The 26,985-nt window shown below is 46.1% G+C and overlaps 10 protein-coding genes across 10 annotated transcripts; 5 read left to right on the plus strand and 5 right to left on the minus strand.

The window, feature by feature from the left end:
* Positions 1-563: 563 nt before the first annotated feature.
* On the minus strand, positions 564-2,056 carry M430DRAFT_121104 (hypothetical protein). The gene is made up of 2 exons (XM_024861798.1): positions 1,636-2,056; positions 564-1,572 (listed from the first exon to the last, which is right to left on the minus strand). Exons 1-2 carry the CDS (start codon positions 1,791-1,793, stop codon positions 735-737), a joined length of 996 nt encoding a protein of 331 aa, XP_024720879.1. The 5' UTR covers positions 1,794-2,056; the 3' UTR covers positions 564-734.
* Positions 2,057-2,890: 834 nt separating this feature from the next.
* M430DRAFT_66543 (hypothetical protein) lies at positions 2,891-5,382 on the plus strand (the record flags this gene model as incomplete). The annotated part of the gene is made up of 5 exons (XM_024869232.1): positions 2,891-2,900; positions 3,522-3,817; positions 3,875-4,237; positions 4,321-5,172; positions 5,269-5,382. 5 exons carry the CDS (start codon positions 2,891-2,893, stop codon positions 5,380-5,382), a joined length of 1,635 nt encoding a protein of 544 aa, XP_024720880.1.
* Positions 5,383-5,536: 154 nt separating this feature from the next.
* Positions 5,537-6,676, minus strand: M430DRAFT_35038 (hypothetical protein). Its single transcript, XM_024866665.1, has 3 exons — positions 6,221-6,676; positions 5,975-6,063; positions 5,537-5,884 (listed from the first exon to the last, which is right to left on the minus strand). Exons 1-3 carry the CDS (start codon positions 6,512-6,514, stop codon positions 5,635-5,637), a joined length of 633 nt encoding a protein of 210 aa, XP_024720881.1. The 5' UTR covers positions 6,515-6,676; the 3' UTR covers positions 5,537-5,634.
* A 700-nt stretch (positions 6,677-7,376) lies between these two features.
* Positions 7,377-9,270, minus strand: M430DRAFT_50536 (hypothetical protein; the record flags this gene model as incomplete). Its single annotated transcript, XM_024868158.1, has 2 exons — positions 7,377-8,987; positions 9,052-9,270. The coding sequence occupies 2 exons, from the start codon at positions 9,268-9,270 to the stop codon at positions 7,377-7,379; spliced, it is 1,830 nt and encodes a 609-aa protein (XP_024720882.1).
* Positions 9,271-9,513: 243 nt separating this feature from the next.
* M430DRAFT_139839 (hypothetical protein) lies at positions 9,514-11,317 on the minus strand. The gene is made up of 2 exons (XM_024862632.1): positions 10,919-11,317; positions 9,514-10,871 (listed from the first exon to the last, which is right to left on the minus strand). Exons 1-2 carry the CDS (start codon positions 11,290-11,292, stop codon positions 9,743-9,745), a joined length of 1,503 nt encoding a protein of 500 aa, XP_024720883.1. The 5' UTR covers positions 11,293-11,317; the 3' UTR covers positions 9,514-9,742.
* Positions 11,318-11,470: 153 nt separating this feature from the next.
* On the plus strand, positions 11,471-13,405 carry M430DRAFT_35041 (hypothetical protein). Its single transcript, XM_024866666.1, has 2 exons — positions 11,471-12,084; positions 12,139-13,405. The coding sequence occupies exons 1-2, from the start codon at positions 11,565-11,567 to the stop codon at positions 13,212-13,214; spliced, it is 1,596 nt and encodes a 531-aa protein (XP_024720884.1). The 5' UTR covers positions 11,471-11,564; the 3' UTR covers positions 13,215-13,405.
* A 1,324-nt stretch (positions 13,406-14,729) lies between these two features.
* M430DRAFT_101790 (hypothetical protein) lies at positions 14,730-16,471 on the plus strand (the record flags this gene model as incomplete). Its single annotated transcript, XM_024860744.1, has 4 exons — positions 14,730-15,673; positions 15,720-15,797; positions 15,878-16,154; positions 16,211-16,471. 4 exons carry the CDS (start codon positions 14,730-14,732, stop codon positions 16,469-16,471), a joined length of 1,560 nt encoding a protein of 519 aa, XP_024720885.1.
* A 356-nt stretch (positions 16,472-16,827) lies between these two features.
* On the minus strand, positions 16,828-18,117 carry M430DRAFT_27974 (hypothetical protein; the record flags this gene model as incomplete). Its single annotated transcript, XM_024865752.1, has 5 exons — positions 16,828-16,867; positions 16,915-16,997; positions 17,053-17,599; positions 17,662-17,702; positions 17,773-18,117. The coding sequence occupies 5 exons, from the start codon at positions 18,115-18,117 to the stop codon at positions 16,828-16,830; spliced, it is 1,056 nt and encodes a 351-aa protein (XP_024720886.1).
* Positions 18,118-18,667: 550 nt separating this feature from the next.
* M430DRAFT_19135 (hypothetical protein) lies at positions 18,668-18,893 on the plus strand (the record flags this gene model as incomplete). Its single annotated transcript, XM_024864024.1, has 2 exons — positions 18,668-18,740; positions 18,811-18,893. The coding sequence occupies 2 exons, from the start codon at positions 18,668-18,670 to the stop codon at positions 18,891-18,893; spliced, it is 156 nt and encodes a 51-aa protein (XP_024720887.1).
* Positions 18,894-18,895: 2 nt separating this feature from the next.
* M430DRAFT_102067 (hypothetical protein) lies at positions 18,896-20,104 on the plus strand (the record flags this gene model as incomplete). The annotated part of the gene is made up of 2 exons (XM_024860761.1): positions 18,896-19,802; positions 19,863-20,104. Coding segments are annotated over 2 exons (1,149 nt in total), but the record flags the coding sequence as incomplete, so codon positions are not given.
* Positions 20,105-26,985: the final 6,881 nt, after the last annotated feature.

Raw genomic sequence — 26,985 nt, forward strand, 5'->3', positions numbered from 1 at the left:
ACAGCAACCCACGCCCGATGAGAATCATAGGCCTAGCAAAGGAGCCTTGCAACCTGCAAAGGAAAAGAGAAAACAGTAGCAAGACATTCTTGCCGGGTCTCCTTTGGAAGAGCCAGAGCCACCCCCAAAGCCTCAACCTTCTTCGATGTCAGCTCTAAATCCACGTGGAGTGCAGAGATGGGCCCAGATGTTTGAGATGAGTGATGAAGAGGACTCCACTATCTGATAGACAGGAAGATCTAGAGCGGCTTGATAGTTGCGACTCTGCGAGGACGAGGCAGCTGTTCAAATGCTTCGGTTTTGGCGCTGGAGCAGGTTGGATGATGGATATTGGTACTTCATACTTAGCCCTTTGTTCACCTACCGTTACGTCACTCATCATTGGAGGGGATGAAGCATTCGGCGATGGTTGGGATTCATTGTTGGAGATGGTAGACCTTTCACTCGATGAGATTACTAAGCATACCCCAAAGATAAGATTAGATTAGATAACGCGATTGACAAAAATGTGCCTCGGTATTCAACTTGAAGAGTACGGAGTATCTAGGTATTCTATAAAATATCTGATTATTAACCTATAGACTCATTATAATACAATATCATTGCAATCTATTTCATTGTTGAAAAAATCTACAGCCGGTCGGAAAGTCTTTCAAATGCTGATCTCAACGCTGAGGGGTATATATCGGGCTCTAGTCTTAGCCTCTAGATTCCTTCCTTGCTCAAAGACCAAGCTATCCAAGGAGAGCAGTCAAGGCCATCCCACCTCCAAACATCGCCGCCACGCTCACAATACTCGCAATCGAGAGCTGGCTCATGCCACTAATACCATGCCCGCTCGTGCAACCGCCCGCAATTCTCGCTCCGAAAAGCATCACCACGCCCCCAATCACACTCCTCAGCTTGCCAATCTGCAGCTGCTCCGCTGCTGGGATCTCCACAGCTCTGCTCAGGGCAAAGCTGCCAAGCACAGTGCCGAGGGCGAAGGCGGTAGAGCGAATAGTAGGTCGAGGGCCCGCTTTGCCGAAGAGTGATTTTTGCGCCCACCAGAATAGGTCCCCGATCTGCTCGTAGGCGGCGGAGATCCCGAGCGTGTTACCCGTCAGGATCAGATTCGCTGCTTGACTGCCGCCGATCAATAACCCACCCACGACAGGCGCAACCAACACCTGCCGATCCCCAGGCACCAAGGAGCTAGCGATGGCGACGACTGCTGCACATAGTGCAATATACGCGACTACCGCCCCTCCCTGGCTGACACCTAGGCGCTGGTACACAGCGGGCTTCTCAAGAAGTTCTCGGTCCTCCACTTTGACTTTCAAGCCCTTGCCGAAGCGCGAGTAGAGGATTCCGCCGAGGACGGAACCAAAGGCAACGAGGGGAGCGGAGGGAACTGAGGTGGCGACTTGAGGGAGCACGGTGCCGGGACAAGCCCCTGTGAGAGCCAATCCGCAACCAAGCAGGAGACCGCCAACGATGTTGCCGTCGTAAGGGCTGAAGATGTTGATGGATGAGGGAGCATTTGGGGAGTTCTTCGAAATATGAAGGCGGTTGCACAGAAAGATGGCAAGGCTGCGGGTTTGATTGTTAGTCATCATGCAATAGGCTTCAAGAGAGGCGGATTAGGTGCCGTACGAGCTGGTTGCGCTGGCGGTGAGGAACGCCTTGAGCATATGGAAGTCTGCCATGTGCATCTGGCCGATGATGACGGAGGGAGAATAGACTCCTGCTGCAGTCAGAGCAGCGCCGAAGAGGGCACCGGACGTTATGGGTTTGAGAGGTGCCAGATCCATCTTGCCGTGCTGGTCAGGTCTGCGCAACGAAATTTGTTTCGTGGCTATTGTTCGTAGCCGTGTTGTTTTTTGTCAGGATGTACCTCCGCAGAGCCGAAATAATGGCTGGACTGGCCTTGGCAAGGAAGATACTTAGTCCGCCGCAAGGATATATGGAGGAGGAATGAAAAATATGTAGCAGTCAAGAGGAAGAAAAAGAGACAAAGATCTTTTGAGGAAGAGAGAAAGAAGAAGAATATTAAGAATATCAAGAATATACGCAGGGATCCCAAGTCTTAGAAGAAACCCCCCTGAGCGATTTTCATTCCCGTATCAAAATGACGTAATAACACGTGGATCCCAGACAGGGCGAGAATTGCCCCTTTGCATCCCATAATGGCGTCTTTCAGAAAACAAATATATATATAAAACAAGACGCCAAGAAGATGCAGTTTGAAGGAAAAGAGGGAAGAAATAAAGACTCCACAAGGCTGCAGATATATAGCTTACCTTACATAATCACTCGTTGTTATGCCAACCTCGTGCAGTCGGACCCTTTCCATTTTCCCTCCTCTGAACAGCTCCTTTTTTCAGTCCCTTTCGCTGGAAGCAATACAAGCCGAGTTCTTCAGCTGTCATTCCTGGAGTAGTCAACTTCAAAAGCGGAACCTTTCGTCTTTGACTTGTGGCAAGTGCCCGAAGGCCGAAGAGGTGTGGGAGGAATTCCGATGCCCCTCTGTTTGCTTGCTGTCACCGCCTTCAAGGAACGCGGCATCCAGCACATTATCGCAGCCACAACCACAACTACCGTGATGCTTCTTCAGTAAATGCTGTTTTGGATGCTCTTTGGACTTGAAGACTAACAAGCGGTAATGGCATCAGGACTTCATTCCAACCTGCCGGAATGTCAAGACTCAAGCCTGTGGTCTCCATCTTGGGCGGCCCCATCCCCACAACCCCAGGCCAACCTCCGCATATTCAACTCCATGCCCCCGCATTCCCAGTAAGGGCCATGCACCCCGAGCTTATGGATCCTATCGCACCTATCGAGATGCCCTATGTCAGCCCTGGATTGCGGGGTTGCCGTCCATTCGGCTGATCGCTCTCCCGACCCCTACATGTCCAATAGTAGGGCACTTATGTGATCGCCGTCATTGCGGACCAGATTCATTGCTGTTCTTGCTTCAAGAGACCAGAGAAGTACCAATAATCTCCTATATGTCTTCGAGATTATCTGACATAGAATATTATGACCGCGGTCCCTCAAGTATCAGGTTGCAGTCTGCAATCTGTCGTTGATATCTGTGGAGGTCTCATCAGTGCATGCTTAGCAGGATAACCGCCCTGGAAGGCTGTGATGTAGAACCGGCAACCCTCTCATAGGTGCTTTCTTACTACTTCCTCCCCGGTGCAGGTGGCCAAGCGGCAACCACCACTGCACATGGTACCTGGAGTGCGGGATTCTTCCGATGGAACAGTCTCCCCGCCGTTCCGTGGTTGCACTTCGATATGGAGAGCGCGTTGCCATACTCAAATAAGTTCTTGTGCCCTCATGATATCGCACTTCCCATTCACACTTTGGCTCTACGTCGATATAGCTGAGTTAAGCAAATCGTTTCGTCTCAATGGTTTTCTAAGATCTCCTCATCATTGATGATAATTCATAAATTGATCAAAATTTACCCCTCAGTTGATCAATATTGTATCTCTTCCTTCTCTAAACCGATACTCTCGTCAGAATGTTCGCAGATCCCGTCATTCAAGTTCTCACTTGGTACTGGCCAGCGGTCCTAGCCGTTGCTTTCGTCTCGTACCTGGTCAAGAATCGATTTAATCGCGGCTTGAACAAGTATCCCGGGCCCTTCCTCGCCTCTCTGACAGACTGGTGGAGATTCTGGGACGTTTACAAACGCCGGCCAGAAGTTACGCATATCCAGTTGCATGCCAAGCATGGAAATGTGGTACGGCTAGGGCCTAACGATTTGTCGTTCGCTGATCCGAAAGCTTTGAAAACAATCTATGGGCTCAACAAGGGTTTCACGAAGGTATCAACTCGTTTCCGGCCTCTCTTTGAGGGCCATTCGAACTAATAAACACGACAGTCTGGCTTCTACCCCGTGCAAATGACTGTGTCTAAGGGACACCGTCTTCCTAGTCTCTTCACCTCCCTCTCCGAAGAGTTCCATGCCCAACTACGACGCTGCGTCAACTCTGCATTCTCAATGTCCACCCTGATCCAATACGAACCATTCGTAGATTCTACGAGCGAACTCTTCTTATCCCAGACGGAAAAGCTTTACGCCGATACTGGGGCAGTGTGCGACTTCTCGCGCTGGTTGCAGTTTTATGCATTTGATGTCATCGGGGATATTACTTACAGCAAGAGACACGGGTTTTTGGCAGAGAACAAAGATATTGATGGAATAGTGCATTCGATCTCCAAGTTATTAGACTACGTTGCTCCTGTACTTCCCCCTTCCACTTCCGTTCCCCGCTCCTCTTATCCCTTCATATGAGGTAAACGCGAACAAATACTGACACGCATAAGATTGGACAAATTCCCTTTCTTGATCTTTTATTCAAGAAGAACCCACTTTACCTCCTCGCTTCAACTTACGGACTTGTCGATTCCACCTTTGCTGTTGCTCGCTTTGCACAAGTACGCATCCGTGAACGCTTCCCCCACATGGCCCCTGGCTCGATTCTGCCAACCAATATCTCCAAAGAATCCATGGCAACATCTCCACCCGATCTCCTTTCAAAATTTATCCAAGCCAAAATCGACAGACCAGAATTCATGACCGATTCGCTTGTCATGACCATGGCCGTCAGCATGGCCTTCGCAGGCAGCGAAACCACCGCCAGCAGCCTCTCCGCGGTGTTCTACTACCTACTAAAAAACCCCCGGTGTATGCAGAAGCTCCTGAACGAACTGGATAGTCGAGCCCGTGAAGGCTATTTCCGGGATAACGACAAGGGGCTCGTGACGTGGAGCGAGAGCCAAGGATTGCCCTATCTCGACGCCTGCATTAAGGAAGCTTTCCGTCTACACCCCGCTGCTGGCCTCCCCCTAGAACGCGTTGTACCGCCCCAGGGCGCCGAGATAGCCGGGACGTTCGTCAAAGGCGGGACGATCGTCGGGTGTTCAGCGTGGGTTATCCACCGCCGTAAGGAAATCTTCGGCGAAGATGTGGACGTCTTCCGCCCGGAACGCTGGCTGGTAGGACAGGGTAGGGAGGGTGTTTTGGATGACAAGGAGAGGAATGCGGAAGAGAAGAGGATTAAGGAAATGAGTAGTGTGATGTTGCATTTTGGCATGGGGTCTCGCACGTGCATTGGCAAGAATATCAGTCTGCTGGAGATTTATAAGTTGGTCCCTGCAGTTCTAAGAAGATTTGAGGTATGTTTTCTTTCTATCTTACGGACATCCAATTCAGCTTTCTCTAATTTTCTCCCCTTTGGCAGTCCGAGGTTGGAAATACTGACACCAGAACAGGTAAATCTCGAACATCCAGATCTCGAATGGAAGCTTCATAATGCATGGTTTGTCCGACAGCTGAACTTCCACACCACGTTCACGAGGAGGGAGCTCGTGAAGCCGATCTCGTGAAGCTGGTCTCCGCATCATACCAGGTGATTTGAAAGAAGTAAATAACTACTCTATAGTTTTGGCCATTTCACGTTATCAGTAATTGGTATATATCCCATTCATTCTATCACATAGCTCACCGCTTGAAAGGTTTTAAGTAGAAATTTCACACATTTCCAACACAAGTCTCTCAACATTCCATTACTAATCGATATCTTCCTCTCTTTCAATAATTCTGAAACCCCTCTCACTCTGACTCTCCTCCTCACTACATCACCACGCCCCAACCACCCCTCCCACAATCCAAATCCCCACCCCACCAGCCGCGATGCTGCTCCTCCCCACACCCCCCGTCGGCACGGGCTTCACAGGCGCCACCGCACTCGAACTCGCAGCCACGCTCCCATTCCCCGCCACGCCCCCCGTAACCTCCGGCGGCGCCCCCGCCATCGCTACCCCTTTCGCCGCCATGGCATATTGGGCCAGTGTCGAGTTCGGGGCTTTGACCGGCGGGTTAATGACACTGGTATGCGAGGTTAGCGGGTTGTTTGTTTTTCGAGGAAGGCGAGAAGAATATGTTGGGTAGTGGGGGGGGGAGGGGGGATAAACATACCCAACCATTCCATATTGACAGTGTTTATGCGCAGAGCAGTAATACCAGATGGGGTCTGTGGTCGTGACCGTTACTGAGAAAGTGTCGTTCTGGAGATTGGGCACTCGATCAGCACCTCCGATTCCCAACCTTCCAAATCATACCTACCATCACGCAACCAAAGCAAGCCAAAATAAAACCAGATCAAAAGAAAAAAGTAACAGTAAATTTAGGGGGGGGAAAAAGGAGAAACGGGAAGAACCATACACCCTCCAGATATCCCGAGAAAAACCCGCCTGACCCAGGCAAACACGGCGTCCCAAACGGTCCCGACACGACGGAGTGCGGCGCGGACCCATTGAAGAACCGGAACTCGAGGATGTCGCCCACGGACGCGGAAGTACTGTTCGGTGAGAAAGAGAGGGCGCCGTGGAGACCGACGGCGATGGGGATGGTGGTGGGCGTGAGGTTTGTGGTTGGGGCTTGGGTGCAGAGGATTGGGGAGAGGAGTGTGAATATGAATGTGAGTGTGAGTGTGAATCGGAGGAACGAGGGATACATTGTGGTGAGGTAATTGTTCAGGGAGGGTGAGGATATGGGAGGATAGGGACGAGGATGGGGATGGGGATGAGATGAGGAGATGATGGGTTTATTTATTGGAAACATAAATGGAAAAACAAAGAATGGAAGTCAAACGCTTCCTCTTAGAACCCACCGTTCTGGGGATATGTCGTAGCACGGTCTATGCAATAAATGCGGCCTCCCTCCCGTCCGCCCCTTATTACCGGATCGCCCCCAGTGGCCCCCCTTGTACATAAAGAAATGTACATGAATTACCAAAACACACCTCTTCTCCCGAACATCCCGCCTTCCCACTGCTGTTGGGAGCACGGATTTAAGATATTTGTGTGCCTCATACCACAAGGTACAAGCTTGAAGCTTATGTTACAGGTGCACATGTACTACTGTAGTGAGAGCGGGATGCCGGAGTAGTGGATGGATGAAATTCAGTGCTGGGGATGAGTTCGACGGGAGATGGTGTAGGGGATTAGAGACGGGAGTGACCTTACTTGAAAGTTTTGAGGAATGGCCAAAAAGGGAGGGAGGGAGAATGCAATTCATTGGAGACAGTGGGAAGATGTGAATGGAAACGTGGTGAGAGGAAATGTTGGAGTCGGGAGACGTATTGAACAGTAAGGACTTAGGCTTGATCTTCAGGGGTTTCAAAGGCAGATGCACAACCACCACTTGAAGTGGCCGTGAACATGTCATACGAAGAATGAGCTATCGGCAAAATGCTTTCCTTGTTCACCATAGCCAACTACCTCAACATATTGCAGTATCTTCCTCTTACACAAATTCAAATGAATCATTTGTGTGCTGCACGATATCAGTTATCCAGTCATAATCTGACGTCTCGAAACTACTTACGAATGCCCTCCTCAGGAACAGGCTTGACATCCTCCACCTCCGCCGCCAACTTCTCCTTTGGCTTGGTCGAATCATCCTTCATGAAGGGGAAGGCCAGGACCTCCTTGATGCTATAATTATCCGTCAAGAACATCACCAACCGATCGATTCCCATTCCCCAGCCTCCAGTGGGTGGCAGACCAAACTCCAGACTTTGACAGAAGTTCTCATCAATCATCTGAGCCTCGTCATCACCCTGATCCTTCTGCCGGGCTTGCTCTTCGAATCTAAGTCTCTGGTCGAACGGATCGTTCAACTCGGTATACGCGTTCACAATCTCCTTCTTGCAGACGAAAGCCTCGAAACGTTCACAGAGACCGGGGTTGGAGCGGTGGTACTTGGCGAGAGGGCTCATCATTTGCGGGTGTCCCGTAATGAAAGTCGGGTTCACGCAGGTCTCTTCGATAAATTCGCCCACCAGCTTGTCGAGCATGCGCGCGTTGGTAAGAGGCGGTGCGCATTCGAGGTTCATCTTCTTGAGCACACGCTTGAAGAACTCGTTGCTCTCAGCTGTGTGTAGTTGATCTCCCGGTGGGAACTTCTCGCCGGTGGCTTCTTCGAGCGCGGGGATCATTTCGACTCGTCGCCAGGGGGCGGCCCAGTTTACTTCGTATTCCTCACCGTGTTGAGTGTGGAACTTGGTCACGGTACTGCCAGTGACATGCTTCACGAGCCCTGAAACGAGTTCCTCGGTCATGTCCATGATATCGTAGACATCTGCGTAAGCCATGTAGAATTCACAGGTTGTGAACTCCGGGTTGTGCGTCAAATCAATACCTTCATTTCGGAATTGACGTCCCATTTCATAAACACGGTTCAGACCTCCTACGACCAACATCTTGAGGTACAGTTCGGGAGCCACACGCATGAACATATCCATATTGAGATCGTTGTGGTGAGTGATGAAAGGCTTTGCGGTTGCTCCTCCAGCAATAGGGTTCATCATAGGAGTCTCTACTTCGACGAAATCCTTCTCATCGAAATACTTGCGGATGTAGCTGATCATCTTGGATCGAGTGACGAAGACATTGCGCGTGGGCTCGTTCATGATCAGGTCCAAATATCTCTTGCGATGTCTCTGTTCCTGGTCCTTGAAGCCATAGTACTCGTCCGGAAGTTGATGCAAACAAGGCGTGAGAAGGATAATCTCCGTCGCAAAGATAGACAGTTCTCCTTGCTCGCCCTTCTCGATCTTGGACTTGGGCGCAGTTCGTCCGGGGTAACCAACTATGCCAATGATGTCGCCTCGTCGCAGGTGCTCATGCTGTTGCTCGAACGGCACACCCCCCTCCTTGGCTTCCTGAAGCTGGCACATAACTTGTACCTTAACCCCCTCGGTTCTAATGTCATAGAAGACTAACTTGTTTCCTGACGCACGCTTGTTGTAGATTCTACCTCCAACTCGAATCTCGACATCCTTGCGCGACTCGCCCGACTTGAGAGAGTCATAGTCCTTGACGAAGTTCCGGAGGTCATAGTTGACATGGAACTTGTGCGGGTATGGGTTGGGGTTCTTGGTCTGTCGCAGCTTGTTGATGGTACGGGATCGAATCTCGAAATATTGCTGTGCCCCTCAGTTAGCCTAGTTCTCCCATTAAACCTGGCTGGGTGAGGAGTGGCAGCAGTACATTTGGATTCAACTCCTTCTCATCAGCTTCGGCATTGCTCTTCTTCACTGCGATAGGCTTCGGTGGTGCAGCAGCCGCCTTCTTCTGCTTCTCTTCCTCCTTTTGACGTGCCTTCTGGCGCTTCTTCAATTCGGACTTGGAAACCTGTTCACCAGTAACTTCGTCGAGATATGTCTTGGCTGCCTCTCCGGGCGCGGCTGATCCTGCTTCGTCCGCCATGATTGTTTCTTCGTGGGCTGTTGGTTGCAAGAGAGAGCGCTTTGGTGGGGTGAGTAACAATTTTTGTAAATATTTCGGATGGTGGGGTTATGTCACGTGTGGGGCATCTAATCGTTTGTTCCATATCAACAGTCCAGCCAATTGTATGGCACTTGAGACACTTTATGATTAAGTTCATTTTACGCACAATTTGGTTGAGGAATCTAAGGTAGACTCACAATATAGGAAATGACAATGACGAGTAGGTAAGTATGGTGTAGATGGTATGTCTATATAGTACAATGTACAGAGTTGAGATTCATTCAAGGTATGTACGGAGTAGACTTGACCAAACTCCTTGTCCTGGTATGTCCCAACGCTATCTGAGATATCAGAATTTCCCCACTAATTCAGAAATTATACATCACTCCTTCCCGTTTTTACATTCCACGCCGCTCTCCATGAAGATGCAGGGTATTTCCCTTCAACATGTTCAAGTCCGCTTTATGGCAGCATTTCTCAGAGTTGCTGTGTGCGCCGAGACTGGTGCAGCTGCTGCTCGCTTCAGCTTGTTCTGCACCAGCTTGAGAGTCCTTTTCGGAACCCACACCCTATTTCCAAGCGTCAAGACACCTGTCAACAGCGCCAAACTCCCAGCTTGATGTGCTGCGGCCAGAGGGATTGGAACAAGGTAAATGAGGGTGCTGATCCCCAAAAGAGCCTGTAAGCACACCAAGTGCACCACACCCGTCATGCCTCGACTGCCTGCACGCGGCAGCGCCGCTTTAATCTTTGGATTAAACCGAGAATAAGCCCACAGAGCTAAGATAGCCGTGAATGTTGTTGTAGCCAAGATACGATGATCAAGCTGTACTGTTGACGGGTTCTCGAGCATATTTCTCCACCAGATATCGGACCCATCTTCTTTCCTTGAATAGAACTTGGAGAAAAGTTCTGATTTTGGCGGGATAAAGCCGTCGCCCATACGAGGAAACTGGTTGTAGATTAATCCGGCATCAAGTCCAGCAACTAGGCCACCAGACATAGCTGTCGTGAAAACGAGGAGAGCGAGACCAGCAACTGATTTCCTGAATACAGAGAGGGTAGGTGAGGAGAGACGGAGAAGATGCTCTTGACCTTTTGTGGGGTTAGAAAGAAGCTTGATGTCCCGAAGAATGGAGAGTCCGTTCCAGAGCATAGCTGTGTAGCATATGAATGCTGCGCCGAGATGGGCTGTCAGTCGGTATTGGCTGACTCTAGGATGTGATCCAGGCGCAAAGAGATCATCTTTCAGCCCTGATTTCACCATCCACCATCCTATAGCTCCTTGGAAACCGATCAATCCTGAAATTCCTAGCAATCGCCAAGCCATATTGACTGACACCTTTCGTCGTGCAACGAAGTAGACCGCTGGTATAACGAAAGAAAGCCCCACGAAACGCCCCCATAGTCGATGACCCCATTCCATATAGTAGATCTTTTTGAACTCGTCAATGTTCATATGTGGATTTAAAAGTTTGAATTCAGGAGAGGCTCTGTATTTATCGAATTCAGATTGCCAATCTGCATTAGAGAGCGGAGGAAGAGAGCCTGTGACGGGCTTCCATTCTGTAATACTCAATCTGCACAGGTTTAGCATTTACTCCCAACATAGCGCACTCAGACGTACCCAGATTCTGTTAACCTCGTTAGGCCCCCAAATACCACGATTCCAAAGACACTGGCTGCGCTTCCTAATAGCCAGTACGCTACTGACTTTGAGCTCGTGTTTGGGAAGCTGCTCTTGTCACCGGCAGATGGAGTCTTTGTTCCATTGCTCGCTATCGTTTGACTGAGAGAGGTTAACGGAGAGGGCTTCTTAGCTGGGATCTCAGAACCCGCGACAGCGCTGTTGAATCGTACGTTTCGCAAGAACGCCGATTTCCCACGCAGCTTGGCAAAGCGTGTTGCTGGACGCGCCTGACTTATGCATTGACGGCATATGAAGAAATCCTGCCCCAGCCGTGGGGCTGCCCGACGGAATCCTGGGAAGACCGAAGCCATTGAGAGAGCTGCAGTGATGTCGACCGGATTGGAGCAGGCAAAGGCTTCAAAAGATGCCTATTAGAGCTGGGCTTTATGTCAGCAACCAGGGCAGGTGCTCGGAGCTGGAAAAATAAAACGCCGATAGGGGCATTTTGGCACAGCCGCATTGTCTTGGAACACCAAGTCAATAGGGGGGTAAGAATACTAATAGCCTCACTCCGCCGCCTGGAGTCTGACAGGAAATGATATCCCTTTAAGACATAACAAGTCTTGTCTCCATCTCAGACCATATGTTCTCTGCCAAGAACACCGACACTCCCAATCCCTTTCGTCCAGCTCTCCAATACCTCCTTTCAGCCAGGGGGGACATCTCTCAATCACCTCGTTCACGATCAAGTCACCGCCCAACCAGCTCCTCAGGAAGTCTGGACTCTGAGGACGAAACTCCTCGCTCAAGGATGTCCTCCTATAATCCCAAATCCTCCACGGAATTCCGAACTTCTGCAATTCCACTAGTCAATATTTCACGAACCCCATCCCCTTCCCACGCACGACAAAGTCCCAATACCAACGCCGCATCCGAAACCGAAGATGATGACGATTGGGGGGACCAATATGCTCTGAATGAGCCCTTTCTGTTACAACAGGGCAGAAAACTCACGGGCTGGAGGAGACTACTACGAGGCGGCGGGTTCGGCCAGTGGCTCTTCACGACTCATCTAGGATGGCAGTTCTATATAGCCGTTCTGGTCCTCTGGCTAGGAGGCTGCGAGATAGGCCTTACTATTATGAACAGGATTATTCTCTGGAGTGGGTACCTTAAGGAAAATTACACGGAACATACAAAGCTGATAGAGTTGATAGCGGGGGTTTACAAGTTTCCATATCCATTGACGACCACTCTCTTCGAACTACTTATTACCCATTTCTTTGTCGTCCTATCAGCATATATTACTAGGTGGACCAGTCCTTGGTTGACCAGCGCGGGTGTCGCGGGGATGATTGCTCCCTCGCGCCCCTTGCAATCTCCATCATCACCAGGACCTCGAAGGAATCTAGGTGTCCTGGGCTCCATAAAGAGGTGGGCATCAGACCGATCGGGCGGTATTGCAGGTGGAGGATTCTTCGAATTTGAGTGGCCAGTCGCAAAGCAAGTCCTACCTGTTGCGGTAATCTTTGTGGCCAAGATCACCCTGAGCAACTTATCCTTCGCATACGCCCAACTCCCAATCTATGTCCTTGCGCGGATTGGTATCGTACCAATCTCCTTAATCCTCACGGCTCTCCTGTCACAACAACAGCACTCTGTCTCCACAATCTCCTCGGCCTTAACCGCAACTCTTACTCTCCTTGTGGCTATCTCTCGCTCTAATATCCGCGTAACATGGGAATCCATCGTCGCCGGCGTATTCTCCTCCTTCTTCGTTGCCCTCTATCCTGTGCAGCTGCAAAGAACCTACAAATCACTTCTCGCCTCTCTCGTTCCACAAGGCGATCTCCTAACCACATTCCCATCAACCAACCCAGGCCTACCAGCCGACCACTCTGGCTCCCGCGAAGAATCGCGAGCCTACTGGCGCTTACTACACTACCTATCCATCCTCTCCATCCTCATCTTCCTGCCCCTCCCCTTCCTATCTGGCGAATTGTCAAACATTTCTCGAAACTGTTATTTCCTCGACGTCTTCTTCCACTGGTTGATGGTTTTATGTGGCGGTCTGGGCAGTTGGGCAGTGTTCTTCTCGACCATCGCCCTCACGAGAGCGACGAGCCCGCTCACCACAACCTTTCTGTTCATCCCCAGAGCGGCGTTCCTCCTGCCAATCATGGCAAAATTCAAAATGCCGGCGTACAGCTGGATTGGCATCGGCATGTGTTGGGCGAGCTGTGCTTGGTTTGTGAAGAGCAGAAGGAAGGAAGCGAGAATATTGGGGATTTGATTTGAAGCGACTTGACTTTCTTGACCGCATTTTTGAGCCGTTTTCCTTGTTATTGAAAAGCCTCTTTGAGGTCAGCCTGCTATTTGGCCATGGCTGAGAACATTCTGTATAAGAGGGACTGGAAGTTTGGGTAGATATAGATCGAAGTTCCTACCTAGCGTACTGTAGGGCTTTTTGATGATCTAGGGATACTTATCTTATTATAGATGTGTATTACTAGTCAATAGAAGAAAGGACCTACTATAATAGTAAGGGACTGTCAAATCCAAGGACTATCCCTCGCTAACTTAGAACTCGCCTCTAAGGCGGGCGATCAAGTCCATTAATGCATCCGGTCTATGGTATAACGTTAAGGAGGGCTGCTATACTGAGGAGCGAGCTCCGGGACTTGGGCCTTGTGAGCAGCAAGGCGTGCATTCAATCCACTCCATTAAGGGGCCTTTACCGAAAGAATTTCCAGGTTAATGGCGTTTGCGAGAGGAAGGCAATATTAATGCGTAGGACCATGGGAGTTGGGGGAGGTGCATCTATGTTCCTGATCAAAGCAGAGGAGGATTATAGGGTTGTACTAAATCAACTTGACATTTGGTTATTGTAATTGTAACTTGTAAGTACCTGTTCGGAGATGGACAGAGGAGGGGTTGTAGAGGTAGCGCTAGTAGCAATCTCCATTTTCGGGCGGACTACTTCGTGGCCAGATCAGATTTCTGGAGTGCACTTATCAACATCGCTTACAGAGATACGTACCTGACGTGTCTACCTCCTACCTCCTTAGCTAATAAGTACTTGTGTAGGATCTTTATAGAAGTAGGTAGGTAAGTTACGCTCTTCCTTATTATTAGGGTCGCTTTTACTTCTTCTTTTAAACGGGCCAGAACCCATGTAACGGAGATATGACACGTGACCGGAAGAACGTTGAGGTAGGTATTGCGGTTTCCTCTCTTTCCGGTATTTTGGTCTTCTTGTAGAGGACGTTATCTTATCTTGCTTGACTATTGTATTTGACAGTACAATATAGGCTGATCTAAACAACCACTAACTCAACGGCATTGTTTCTCCTCTTGTTACCACATTGCCATTACCAATGTCCAACGACTCGATAAGTATCTATCGTCTCCACAGCCTTGACAAGGATCGTCGTCCATCGTAATTAGTTTCACGTGACGGACGACCTTCCTGTTCAGTCAAACGTGGAGTCTAGCTTCATGTCTCAGCACCAGGACTGCCAGTCGTTGCTCGAGGCTCGACTTGCGCTGAACGCTATGGTGCGACTACGACAAGAGCAAGAGAACTCCGAGGCTCAAGCTCTCCCCGCGATCTGCATAGTTGCATGCTTCCCCGGTGGTCCCTATAGGTATGGCGTCGAGCTGACGTCGCGGCGACCCCAAGCTCAAGGTCTCTATAGAGATACTCTCTGACTCTCTTTACTCTCTCTCTCTCTCTCTCTCATCATCTCTCAACTTCTCTGCCATCTCTAATTTCTTTTCCTTCACGATCCTGTTGAGAAGTGGCAGGATGCCGCCACACGTCGCCGATGACGAGCAGCTCGCCTCCTTCGGGCACAAGGCCGAGCTGCAGCGGAACTTCTCCCCGCTCGCCATGCTCGGCCTCGCTTTCGCCATCCTGAACTCATGGACTGCGCTCTCTGCTTCTCTCTCCCTCGCCCTCCCAAGTGGTGGTCCTACTTCCGTGATATGGGGTCTTGTCAGTGCTGGCATCTGCAACCTCTGTCTGGCGGCTTCCCTCGCCGAGTTCCTCTCCGCCTATCCGACAGCCGGCGGCCAGTACCACTGGGTCGCAGCTATTGCCTGGAAGCGGTGGGTACCGATCCTGTCCTGGATCACGGGCTGGATTAATGTTGGGGGCTGGATCGCGCTCGTTGCGTCGGGAGGTCTGCTGGGAAGCCAGCTGATCGTTGGGGTAATTACGTTCATGCAGCCCGAGTATGAGGCGCGTGCTTGGCACCAGTTTCTCATCTACATTGGATACAATCTTGTTGCTTTTCTAATCAACGCTTTCATGACGATGACCCTCCCTATCATCACGAAAGCCGCGTTTTTGTGGTCCATCGCCGGCTTTGTCGTCATCTCAATCACGGTCCTGGCGTGTGCATCGCCGAACTACTCATCTGGAGATTTTGTGTTTAGGGAATTTATAAATGAGACTGGATGGCCTGATGGCATTGCCTGGCTGCTTGGTCTTCTGCAGGCGGGGCTGGGCTTGACGGGCTTCGATGCTGTTGCGCACATGGTTGAAGAGATCCCTAACGCATCCGTCGAAGGCCCCAAGATCATGATAGCATGCGTTGGTATTGGAATCTTTACAGGCTTTATCTTCCTTACTGTCTTGCTCTTCGTTGCCGGGAATGTCAATGACGTTATCACTTCCTCCGCTGGGCCATTGCTGCAGATATTTTACAATGCCACGCAAAACCGTGCTGGTTCTATCTGCCTATTAGTGTGCGTCGTTTCTCTTTTCATTAATAATAAAACTAACAGATTCTAGATTCCCTCTCGTGTGCTTACTCTTCGCCACCATCAGTATCATGACGACCTCCAGCCGCATGGCGTGGGCCTTCGCCAGGTGCGTAATATTAACCAGACATAACTTTCCTGGGCGTTAGAAGGTATCGCAAAATCAAGAGCTAACAACACTTGACACAGAGACGGCGGTCTTCCCTTCTCCAAAATCTTCGCCACCGTTCACCCCAAATTGGGACTACCCCTGAATGCGCTCATCCTGACCGTTCTCCTCGACGTGATCTTCGGCTGTATCTTCCTTGGCTCCAGTAGCGCCTTCAACGCCATCATCTCTGCCTCTGTCGTCGCCCTCGGTATCTCCTACGCCATCCCTATCGCCGTGAACTGTCTACGCGGGCGTACCATGCTCGGCGAGCGCCCCTTCGTGCTCTCCCCAGTCTTAGGCTGGACCGCTAACATCGTACGTCCCCTCCTCTCCTCTGCTTTCCCTAAACTCACCCACCTCTTCGCCTGCAGATCGGCATAATCTACGTCCTCGTAACAACCGTGCTCTTCGTCTTCCCGCCCACGCTCCCTGTCACGGGCTCCAACATGAACTACTGCATCGTAGCCTTCGCCATCGTCATCATCATCGCTACCATCCAGTGGTTCGTCGATGGGAAGAAGAACTTCCACGGCCCGCATATCGACCTGGTGGTGCTGACGGAGGACGAGGCTCTGCATGTCGATCCTACTCTCCGCGGGTCGGAGGAGGATGGGAAGAAATCGGCGACTTGAGATAATGAACATGAAAATTCAGGCGTTGTGATCCAGAGAAATGAAATGAAATGAAATGAAGTATGCTTATCAAGATGTACACCGTAAAATTTGGCTGTGCCTATAAAAACATCTCGTCGTTTGAAAGAGAACTCGGGGGGTACATAAATGGCATACATGTTTCATCCTCCAACACCGCCCTATCAACAAAACTTATTAAAAGAAAAAAAAATTAATAACCCTCCTTTATCTCTTAACGCCCACGCCGCGCATCCTGTTTTACCTTGCAACTCGCTATATCGCCAGCAATACTCCCATCTCACGTGGTTGCTATATCATCATGATCTTTTCGGTTGCCTATTCCTCATAGGATTTTTTCACACAGCAAATTCTGGTTTCCGGCCATATACGACGACCCTGCAAATTCATTAGCACTGTCCATTAGAGCTGTCTCATAAACTTACACATCAAGATAGCCATGGATCTTCTTATCCTTGAGTGCTGCTTTGACCTGGCCACTGAGTGCCTGCACCTCTGTGTAAGACCACTGCAGCACCATCAGATTAGCCAGAGGTTCACCATGTCCGGCACGTTATACATACTCCGCCGATATTTGTCAGCAACCGTAGCGCAAATCCTTCGATCCCTTGATGTACCCTTAATGCGTTCCATCTTCCTATATCTTTCATTTTCGGATCGGAGGACCACCCGTTCATCGGCCATTTCATCCTTTTCTCTACCACGTCGACGAAACCCTGCCGCTCCATGCACTCTTTGACCTGGCTCCAGATGTCGAATTCCTTGCCTCGCTTCCTCCCCATCTCGTTCATCACAGCCCCGTACCGTGTATATACGTGGTCCGGGCCAACTGTGCCGTCGTCACTAACCGGAGTGACCGAGTGTTCGGCAGCCTCTAGCCAGCCGCCAGGTTTCAGTGCTTGATACGCTTGTCTATAAAGCTCATCCCAATCTTCGACCGACCCGAACATCTCACGGATATGTACCAGGTCGAAGGAGGCGGGGGGGAAGGTCCACGGGAGGAGAGCATCGTCGACCTCAAATATGCAGTTTGGCGGTACCCATTCTGGTTGGATTGGCGAGAGGTCAGTCCCAATGACTTTGGCAGAAGGAAATGCATCGGCCATATCTCTGTAGCAGGATTAAGTGTTAGAAAAAGGGGCGACCACGGATATAGGGGACGAGTCACATACATGGCCCATATTCCCGTTCCCGTTCCTATATCGAGGATATTCTATTGCAAACATCCGATGGTCAGGAACAGCGACAAAATTCAAGCTCGGTAGAGCAGGCTTCTTGCTCACATGTGGATCAGTTATCGGGGCTAAGTACAGCTTATTGTCCAAGGTTAGGAGCCACAGATGATGTGCGATATCCTGTTGATCGTTGTGAAGCTCGTCGTTCGGGGCCCAGTATGCGCCATCTCGATATGCGTGGTAGCGACGCCCATTCTCGTAGCGATACTGGGTGATAATGGACTTGATTGAGGTCGTGTCGCTGCCATCGATCGAATCGCCATAAGCGGAATCATTGTCATCGAAGTCGGACTCTGGATCTGAGGCGCTCGACGGGGTGCTAGCAGTACTGTCTTGCGGGATGGGACCTGCGGGACCAGCCGCTGCGTGTTCAGGTTTATTAGTATGGTCCATGGCTGGCGGTAAAAAGGAGCTGCTCGACGTTCAACGGCAAAGCGCGATCAGATAACAATTAGGTAGGTCGCTTAAGTGCGGATGAAGCACGTGTCTAAGCGAGGTAAGCGAGCAGATCATAATTGATTACCTAAGGCAATACTGTAGACAATAAACCAGAGCGAAAGGGGCAAGGGATTCCGGGAGAACGTATTTACGGGCCGGCCCACATGTGCTATTCTCATTCGGGATAATATTCCGCCTGGGTGGCCGTAGTAATTCTGCAACGGCTGTACAGGGTAGTCGGCCCCTGTCTAGTGCCACGGAGCAGCATGATAAACCCTAAACTTTCCCTCTTCGAGGCGCGGTTCTCCCACCAGTGACCTTCTCTTACATACACCGAGGTACCCATGTACGGGCTGATGTATGAACCGTATGATATATCATATTCATATCACATAAGGTATGGTGGTGGTAGGTAAAGAGGTGAGTTCCCTCCTCCTCGAGGTCATCTTCTTGTCTTCTTGTTTGTCCTGTCCTGTCTCCTTTCTCCTGTCGTGGATACAGCAAAATGGGCGACTACGTCGATAATGACCAACCTGCGGCCGTAGCAGCACCGCTTCCCGTGTTGATCATTGGCGCCGGTGAGTGATAATCGTCTTATCTCTACTCTCCGTTCTACCCCGCAGCAGCAGCAGCCGACGAAGAATACAGGATGCACCGGTCTGAGCCTGGCCCAAGGCCTCAAGAAGGTTTGCTCCTACACCCCGCCAGAGAGCGCCCATGATCTTGGCTAACGATCCAAAATGCGGGCGTCAGATTCATTATCTTTGAGAGAGAGCCGGCCAACATCCAGCGCGCGCGGGATTGGAACATGGGAGTGCATTGGGGAATTCCACTCCTCAAAAACCTGATCCCACCGGACGCCTTTGCAAAGCTCGACGCAGCTCAGGTTGATCCTAACAGGCCTTGCCCCCCATCCGACACCATCCGCTTCTTGGACGGACAGACCGGAAAGCAAATCGGTGCATCGACGACTCCACATATATACAGACTCCGGCGGAGCAAGCTACGCGCTTTGCTTCTAGAGGGTATCGATGTCCAATACGACAAGACTCTCACGGATATCTCGTACTCGGAGGACGGTACAACCGTAACGGCACACTTTGCGGATGGTTCCAGCACAAGCGGCTCCCTCCTCGTGGGCGCGGATGGTGCTCGATCGCTCACACGCAATCTCTTGGTGGGACCCGAGAAGGCGGCTTTGACGACGATCGAATTCGCAGCCTCTATCGTACAATCCAAATACACCGCAGAGCAGGTCAAGTTCCTTCGCTCCTGGCATCCTCTCTTTGTTGCAGCGCCAAATCCAGCAGGCCTCTTCAGTTGGGTAGGGCTGCATTCAGCACCTGACGCTGACGATCCCGAGAACTGGATCATGAACCATTATATCTCATGGCCATGCTCTCACGAAGAGCAGGAGAAGACCAAGGACTGGACGAATGAGCAAAGGCTGAAACAGTTGAAAGAGTTCGGCGAGAAATTCGCTGATCCATTTCGAAGTGCATTTGCGTGGTTGAAGGACGACCAGCCTGTCTGGTATTCTCCCATGACTCAGTGGGATCCAAGTCTACCCGAACATCAGTGGGATAACCACGGTGGTCGAGTCACGCTGGCAGGTGATGCAGCGCATCCTATGACCTTCCGTACGCAGCCTCCTCCAGATCCCTGAAGCAGAAAAGGGCCCGAGCTGACCCACATCGCAGAGCGCGGACAAGGCTTAAACTCCTCGATCAAAGACGCCTCGGAGCTGGTGGCTCGAATTGCAGAGTTCCACGGCTTCTCAAACAAGACACGACTCGAGGCAATCGAGGCCTACGAAGCGGAAATGAAGGATCGAGCCGGGAAAGAGGTGAGGCTGTCGGCTGATAATACGCGAATGGTACATATCTGGGAGGAAGTCAAGCAGAGCCCTCTCTTCTCCAAGGGCTTCTCGCAACAATCCTGATTAATTTCTAGACTTATATTTGCGTTTGTGTTTGTGTTGCGTCTGATGAGAAGGGGTTTTGGATATATCTGCTAGAGTAGAACCGATTTTCCAGTCATATATACGGATACGACTTCTTAATTCCAACAATACATCTATCTATCTATCTATCTATCTCTCTGGTACCGCAATATCAGTTTTTTTTTCAGAGGGATCCTCCCCGCTATCCCCACAAGCCCTACCTACCTAACCTACCTCCGCTACCTAACCTCCCTTCCCTATCATCTTTTCAAAGCTCATAGAGCCATTCATTCATCCATTAATCCAATATTCTATTCCCACTACAATCGATCCTCTCTCTCACGTATTCCTCCCCTATAAACAAATAAATTAAAATAAATAACTTATCATCCCACCATCCCAGGATTATTCTCAGCTTTACTTTCCATGCTGAATATCTAGTTTGTTTATACGGATGGATGGATGGATGTATGCATGCATATAATTTTAAGAGTCTAGTTATTTGCGTGTACTGTAGGTGCCTAAGGTAAGGTAAGGACCGTAAGGTAAGGTTAGGGTAAAGGGGTAATCGGTAAGGCCCCAATCACGAGGATTCGGGATGTACAGGTACGTACCAGGTACCTTAACTGAGAGATGGAAGGTCCGTTGGTTACACAGGCGGGAGGTATCCCGCTTAAGGATGAGACGTACCTACCTTACCGGAGCGGTATGGTCTGTTTTAACGGTGTGGTCACCGTGTAGCATGTTTAAACGTGTAACGAGCGTGTAGCGAGCATATATCTATAAACAAGGGGTGTGTTAGATGTAAAGCTTAGATGATTAATAGAATTACCCTAGATTCGCCTCTCGTGTTACGTATTCGGCTCTCGAGTACAGGCGTTCCTTCCTCTATAGAACAGCCTTCCCTTTTTACTCTCCTTAAAAAATTTTAAGGCTCTTTTTCCCTCTCGGTAGCTCTCTTATTCTGTCAAATAGAAAGAATTAGGGGATCGAATAAAGGGGCGAATTAAGTAGATTCAAGTGTTAGGTTTGAGTAGATTAAATTAAATTAAACTAACTACTTAATAGAGAACGTAAAGAGAGTTATATACAGGTAAAGGTAGTAAAAACAGTATACTAAATATAGTATATATAGTAATACCTAGAACGCTATATAAGGTATAAGGTATATAGTAATAAGTATGTAGTAATCTATGTACTAGATATAAGGTATAAAGTAACAGACAAAATCTGACTTCTAATAACGTGATTACCTAATTAGGTAATAGACGTAACATTCCTAGTTTCTAACATACCTCCCTAAGTAGTTAGGATTTTGTTCTTAATTAGAAAATAGTAAAGCTATTTACGTATTCCTAGTAGGCTTTCTTTTACGCTCTAATACTATATTATTATTTAACATTAAAACGTAAGGTAAAACGTTAAAAACAGTATATATAAAAGTATATAAAAAGCATGTAACTAGCGTAATCAGTTAACATCTGTTTTTTATTAGTCTATTAAGTACGTCTTTACTCTTAAGTTACTTATCGTTAAAAGCTCTAGGCTCTATTTAGTAGTTTAATTAGTCTGTTTTATTTAGTAACGAATATTAACTAATTTAAGCTGTTTAACAAACTCCTAGTGTTTCTAACGTAGTAAGGCCTTTGTAAGTCTATTAGCCGGTATATAATTAGTTAAAATCTACTCTAATTAGACACGCTAGGCGGCTACCTCTTACCTTAGCTAGTACTAGTAGATATTAACGTACTTTAGCTTAGTAACTAATCTTAGTGTTCTTAGCTCTATTAGGCGTATAGTTTACAGGTTATCTACTTGTATAGAGTACTTAAACCCTTAATTAAACTCTAGAGTAAGGTTTATAAAGACCCTCCTCTACTAATAGAGCTCTTTTATAGCGTAGGTTAATAAGAGTAATTTAGCCTCTATACTTAAAGTAGTAACGGTCTTTTGCTTTGTTAATTTCTAGTCTATTAGCCTACTAAATAAGTAGAACACGTAACCTTTAGTACTTCTTCTAGTAAGTAGATTATCTATAAAAGTAGTGTCGCTAGCGTAGGTAAACGCTTGCCCTAGATCCGTTATATCCTTATATTTAATAGCTATATACTTTGTTATATATAGATACTATATTACTTTATTTATAGCTTACTAGTAATTAGGTAACAGATTAATAAGAAACTTAGAGAGCTTAGTAGCGGCTCTTATAGTGTCTAGCTAGGTAACGATAGTAGCGTATAGTATTAAGCTAACCTTTTACTAATAGCTATAGACCTCTTGTTCTGTTACTTTACTACTATTTAGTACTAATTCGTTAGTTACTATAGGTATATTTAAGGCCCTCTCTTTATTTAGGTAGAACTTCTTTACTATAGAGTTAATATACAAGTCCTAGCTTAACTATACCTAGCGTACCGTTTAATCTCTTATAACCTATATTCCTAGGAACTAATTAAGCTCCCTTAGATCCCTTATTTCGTACTTATTAAATAGCTTTGTTTTAAAAGAAAGGTATTTGTTATAGTTAGATAGGTATAACAAAATAGCTATATTGTTTATATAAAAGAACACGATTAGCTTATTATTTATATATAAACAGTTAGCCTTAGGTATAGGATACAGCCCTAGTTCTTTAAGGGCACTAGTAAATTCGCTATACTAAAGTAGTAAGGATCTACGTAGCCTGTATAAGGCACGTAACAACAACAGGTAGTAATCTAGCTTACTAAAGCCCTTTAAGTAGTAAATATAGACTTTACTATCTATATTACTATTTGTAAACGCGTTAACCGCGTCTAACTAGTAGATATTAAGATTAAATTAAGCGGCTATAGCTATTAGGGCCTTAAACACCTGTAACACTAACGTAATAGCGTAATTATCCTGTCTATTAAGACGTTACAAATTACCTCTTACTACTAGTCTAGCCTTAAATTTAGCTAGAAAGCCGTTAGTATTAAACTTATATGTAAATACCTACTAAATAAGGATTATATATTACTTAACTTAAGAATAGTAGACGTGTTTAAAGGTACTATAGTGTTTAAGATCTAAATACTTCTTCTAAGTAGCAATCTTAAATTCGGTACTATAAGAGTGATTTTAAAGCTCTCTCTAGTGTTTAGGTAAAGCTAGTAGATTAGTTTAATAGATCCTTTGTTTTTTATGTTTAGTTCTTAATTAAAAGGCTGTATAGAACCTGTTAAATTCGTTAATCCCTTTTTATTAAATAGTATAGGCTTTGTGCCTTTAGTATCTAATCCTAGGTCTAGAGATAATATTACTTATCTAAATACCTTTAGTTCTAAGGCCTTTAAGGCCCTTTCTTTGTTACCTTTTATGTTAAATTGTAACGTTATTAGATAGTAAGATTAGTTTGTCTAATAGTAGCGCGTCTTTTATTTCTATATCCTTATTATATACTAGTTTAAAAGGGTCGTATAGTTCGTAAGCTATAAGAAGCTCTAATTTGTTGTTTTTGTTGTTTTTAACTAGTAGGTCTACTAGTTTAGTAAGTTAATTAATAAATATTACATTAATGTTATTATAAAAGATTAAAAAAACTTTAAAACAGTCGTCTACGCCTCTTACTACCCTAAAAACTTAAAAACAAACAATAGAATTAAAATTAGTACCTTTAGATACCTTCTAGAGTACTAGTAGACTATAGGCAAGCCTATAGTAACAGATAGTAAGTATACTAGACTTAAACAAAGCTAATACTACCTACTTACAAGTAAGAGCTAGTACTCTTATACTTTAACTAAGAGCTATAGTAAAGAGCTAAAGAGTAGTAAGGGTAGTAAAGACAATAAGACAGAGAAAATTATATAAAGAATTAAAGCTTATATAATACTAAGTAAGAAGGAAGAAGCGTTACGTCTCTTATATAACCTTATTACTATAATAATAATAGTAGTAAAGACAAGAGCTATAAACATAACGACTCTCTTATATACCTTTAAGTCCCTTTCTAATAACGACCTAGTAACGATTAGACAATTAAGAACAATATTAAAAGAGGCCTTCTAGTAGCTAGTAGTAATAGTAGCCCTCTAGGCTACCTACACGTTAGTAATAAGCTAGTACTTAACAAGAGTATAGGTTATACTAGAGAGACAGATTAGAGAGCTAAGGATTAGAGTAGACAGACAGATAAAGGACCTAGTACGTTATAGCGCTATTAAAGTAGTAATAGCGGCTAATATAGTAATTAGAGGCGCTAAGGTAGTAGTGACCTACTAGCTACCTAGTAGTAATACTATCCTTATATTTAAAAAGGCTATACTAAAGAACGTAATCTAAGATTAAGGCTAAGTATAAAAGGCGTTTAGGCCTATAACCTAGCTCTATAAGAGTAAGTTTATAGTAATTACAAAAGGCCTACTAGTAGACTAGATTACGTAAGTAGAGTTAAGAGCGTTACTAGTAAAGATCTAAGCCTATATACTATATATTATAAAGGTTAAAGTTAAGCCTATTAAGGCCCTTATAGTAAAGTTTATAATAGTAGTACTATACCTTTAGAGCGCTAACGTAGCGACACGCCTATATAAATAAAGGTTAATCTAGTAAGCCTAGATCTTTAACTATAAGCTATATTTAGCTAACCTACAAATTTAAAGATACTTCTAGTACTACTAGTTTAGCTATATTAGGCGGTTTTATAAGAACTAGGCCTAGTATAGCTACTATATAAGAGCGGCGTATTTCTAGAGTAAAGAAGAGTACCCTTAACTTAATAGTAAAAAGAGATACGTTAACTATAGTAGACTATATATAGTATAAGACTATTAGTACCTTAAGGCCCTTAAGGTAAAGGAGTAAGTATATACTATATATTAATAAAGGCCTTAATAGTTTAAGGTGTCTAAGAGTAGCTTTACTAGCTAAGTACCTAGTATTATACTAGTGTCTTTATAAGATAGTAACAATAGCTACTAGATTGTAGTACCTAAGAGACTATAGACAGGTAATAGTAAGAAGCTTATAGTAAAGACTCTAGTAAGGTAAGAGTACCTTTTTATTAGGGTACTAGATATAGTAATAGTCTAAAGTTACGACATTATAAAGATATTAAGCTAAGGAGCTAGTTAGGGGTCTAGTAACCCCTTTATAACGTAAGACTTATAGATCCTAGACTCTTAGTAATAAAATTAATAGTAGTATACTAGAATACTATAAGAAGAAATAGCCTTACCTTAATAGTACTTTATAATAGCTATAAAGTTAACGTTATAGTAATTTAAGAGCTATAGTATAATACTTAGATAAAGACAGTCTACTACCTAGTATAAGTAAAGTACTAGTAGGTCTATAAGAGTAAAGGTAAAGTAGTTATCTACGTTTATAAGTAGTACCTACCTCTTACTTAAGTAGTAAAGATAGGTATTAACTAGTATTACGTTACTCTATAAGGTGTTACTATCTAGTTAATATACTTACTAATTCCTAACTCCTTAAGCTAGGCTAGCCCTCTCTAGCGGCTTACTAAGAAGGACCTAAAAGGGCTATAGATTATTATAAGTAATATAAACCTTTATTACTTACTTTAAGATAGAGCTAGTAAGACTACTCTTAAATTAGAGACCTTTCTTTATCTAGCCTATAGGTAGTAGCTCTTACTATATATACCTTAGAAAGAGCTAATATAGTAGCGATATAATAAACAAGACTTAACGATTAACTATACGTAGGTTATAGTAACGCTTTAGTATACTTATTAAGGCGACTTAAGGTACAAGAGATCTAACTACTATACCTAGCTAATTAAGGTTATTACTTAAGTAAGGGATTACTAAGAGAGAGCTGTAAAGGTACTAAGATAGAGCTAGACCTTAATAGACTAAGAACTAGTAACAATTAAGGCTAGAAGGCTCTACCTCTTCTTAGAGCCACTAGACATACCTTATAAGGTCGATAAGGTAGTCGACTTACTTACCTCTTAGCTTATACGTATTATAGATATATCTACCTTAAGAAAGAAGGTCGACTAAAAGCGTACTAAGCCCTAGTAGAATAGTAAAGTCCTTAAGGCTATCTAGTAAGTACAGGTAGTGTACTATTAATATACTACTACCTTAACTAAGCTCTACTAGTATAACCTCTAACAGGCTAGTACTTATTAACTTTATATAATCTAAGACATAAAAACTAGGAGCTAGCGTAGTGTCTTTACTACTACCTTAAAGGACTAATAAAAACTATAGAGTCTTAAGAGGTAGGCTAGGCTTTATAGCTACGTGCCCTTAGAACTAGCCTTACTCTTACCTCTTTAAGGCGCTAATAAGAAGGTACTAGCTATAAGCTACTATAATAAAGTAATAGTATTAGGCTAGTAGTTCTTTCTAGAATTAATAGCTAATCTTAGTAACGTTGTTCTAGACCTCTAAGACAAGTAGTACTAATAGTTTACTATTAACGATGTAACAGACTCAGGCTGTCCAGGGTGGTATTAGTGTAAAAGGATTTCTTATTCTTAAGGATCATTAAAGGACGGCTACTGACAGGAGCTGTATACAGGTTCGCTTCGGTAAGCGCTTAGTAATGGGTGCCCTAGGCATCTCCTGGGTGCACCCTATAACAAACGATACTATAATAAAGGTAGATATTACTAACGTTCTCTAAAAGACAGGTACTTAAAAGGCGCTAGGTCTTAACCTACTACTTACTAGCTTTCTTAAGGCGTATAGGCGCCCTCTAGCTAAGCTCTTTATAGTAATAGCGACTATAAGCCTCTAGCTAAGGCACTTCTTTATATAATTTAAAGTAGCAAAAGTAGTAGTACTATATAAGCCTAGAAAGACCCTTAAGTAGTAACAAACCGCTAGGGCCTATAGGCTAATATTACTCTTAAATATAATAGGTAAAGTAATTAAGTT

The sequence above is a fragment of the Amorphotheca resinae genome, assembly GCF_003019875.1.
Source record: "Amorphotheca resinae ATCC 22711 unplaced genomic scaffold M430scaffold_6, whole genome shotgun sequence".
Lineage (NCBI taxonomy): Eukaryota > Fungi > Ascomycota > Leotiomycetes > Helotiales > Amorphothecaceae > Amorphotheca > Amorphotheca resinae.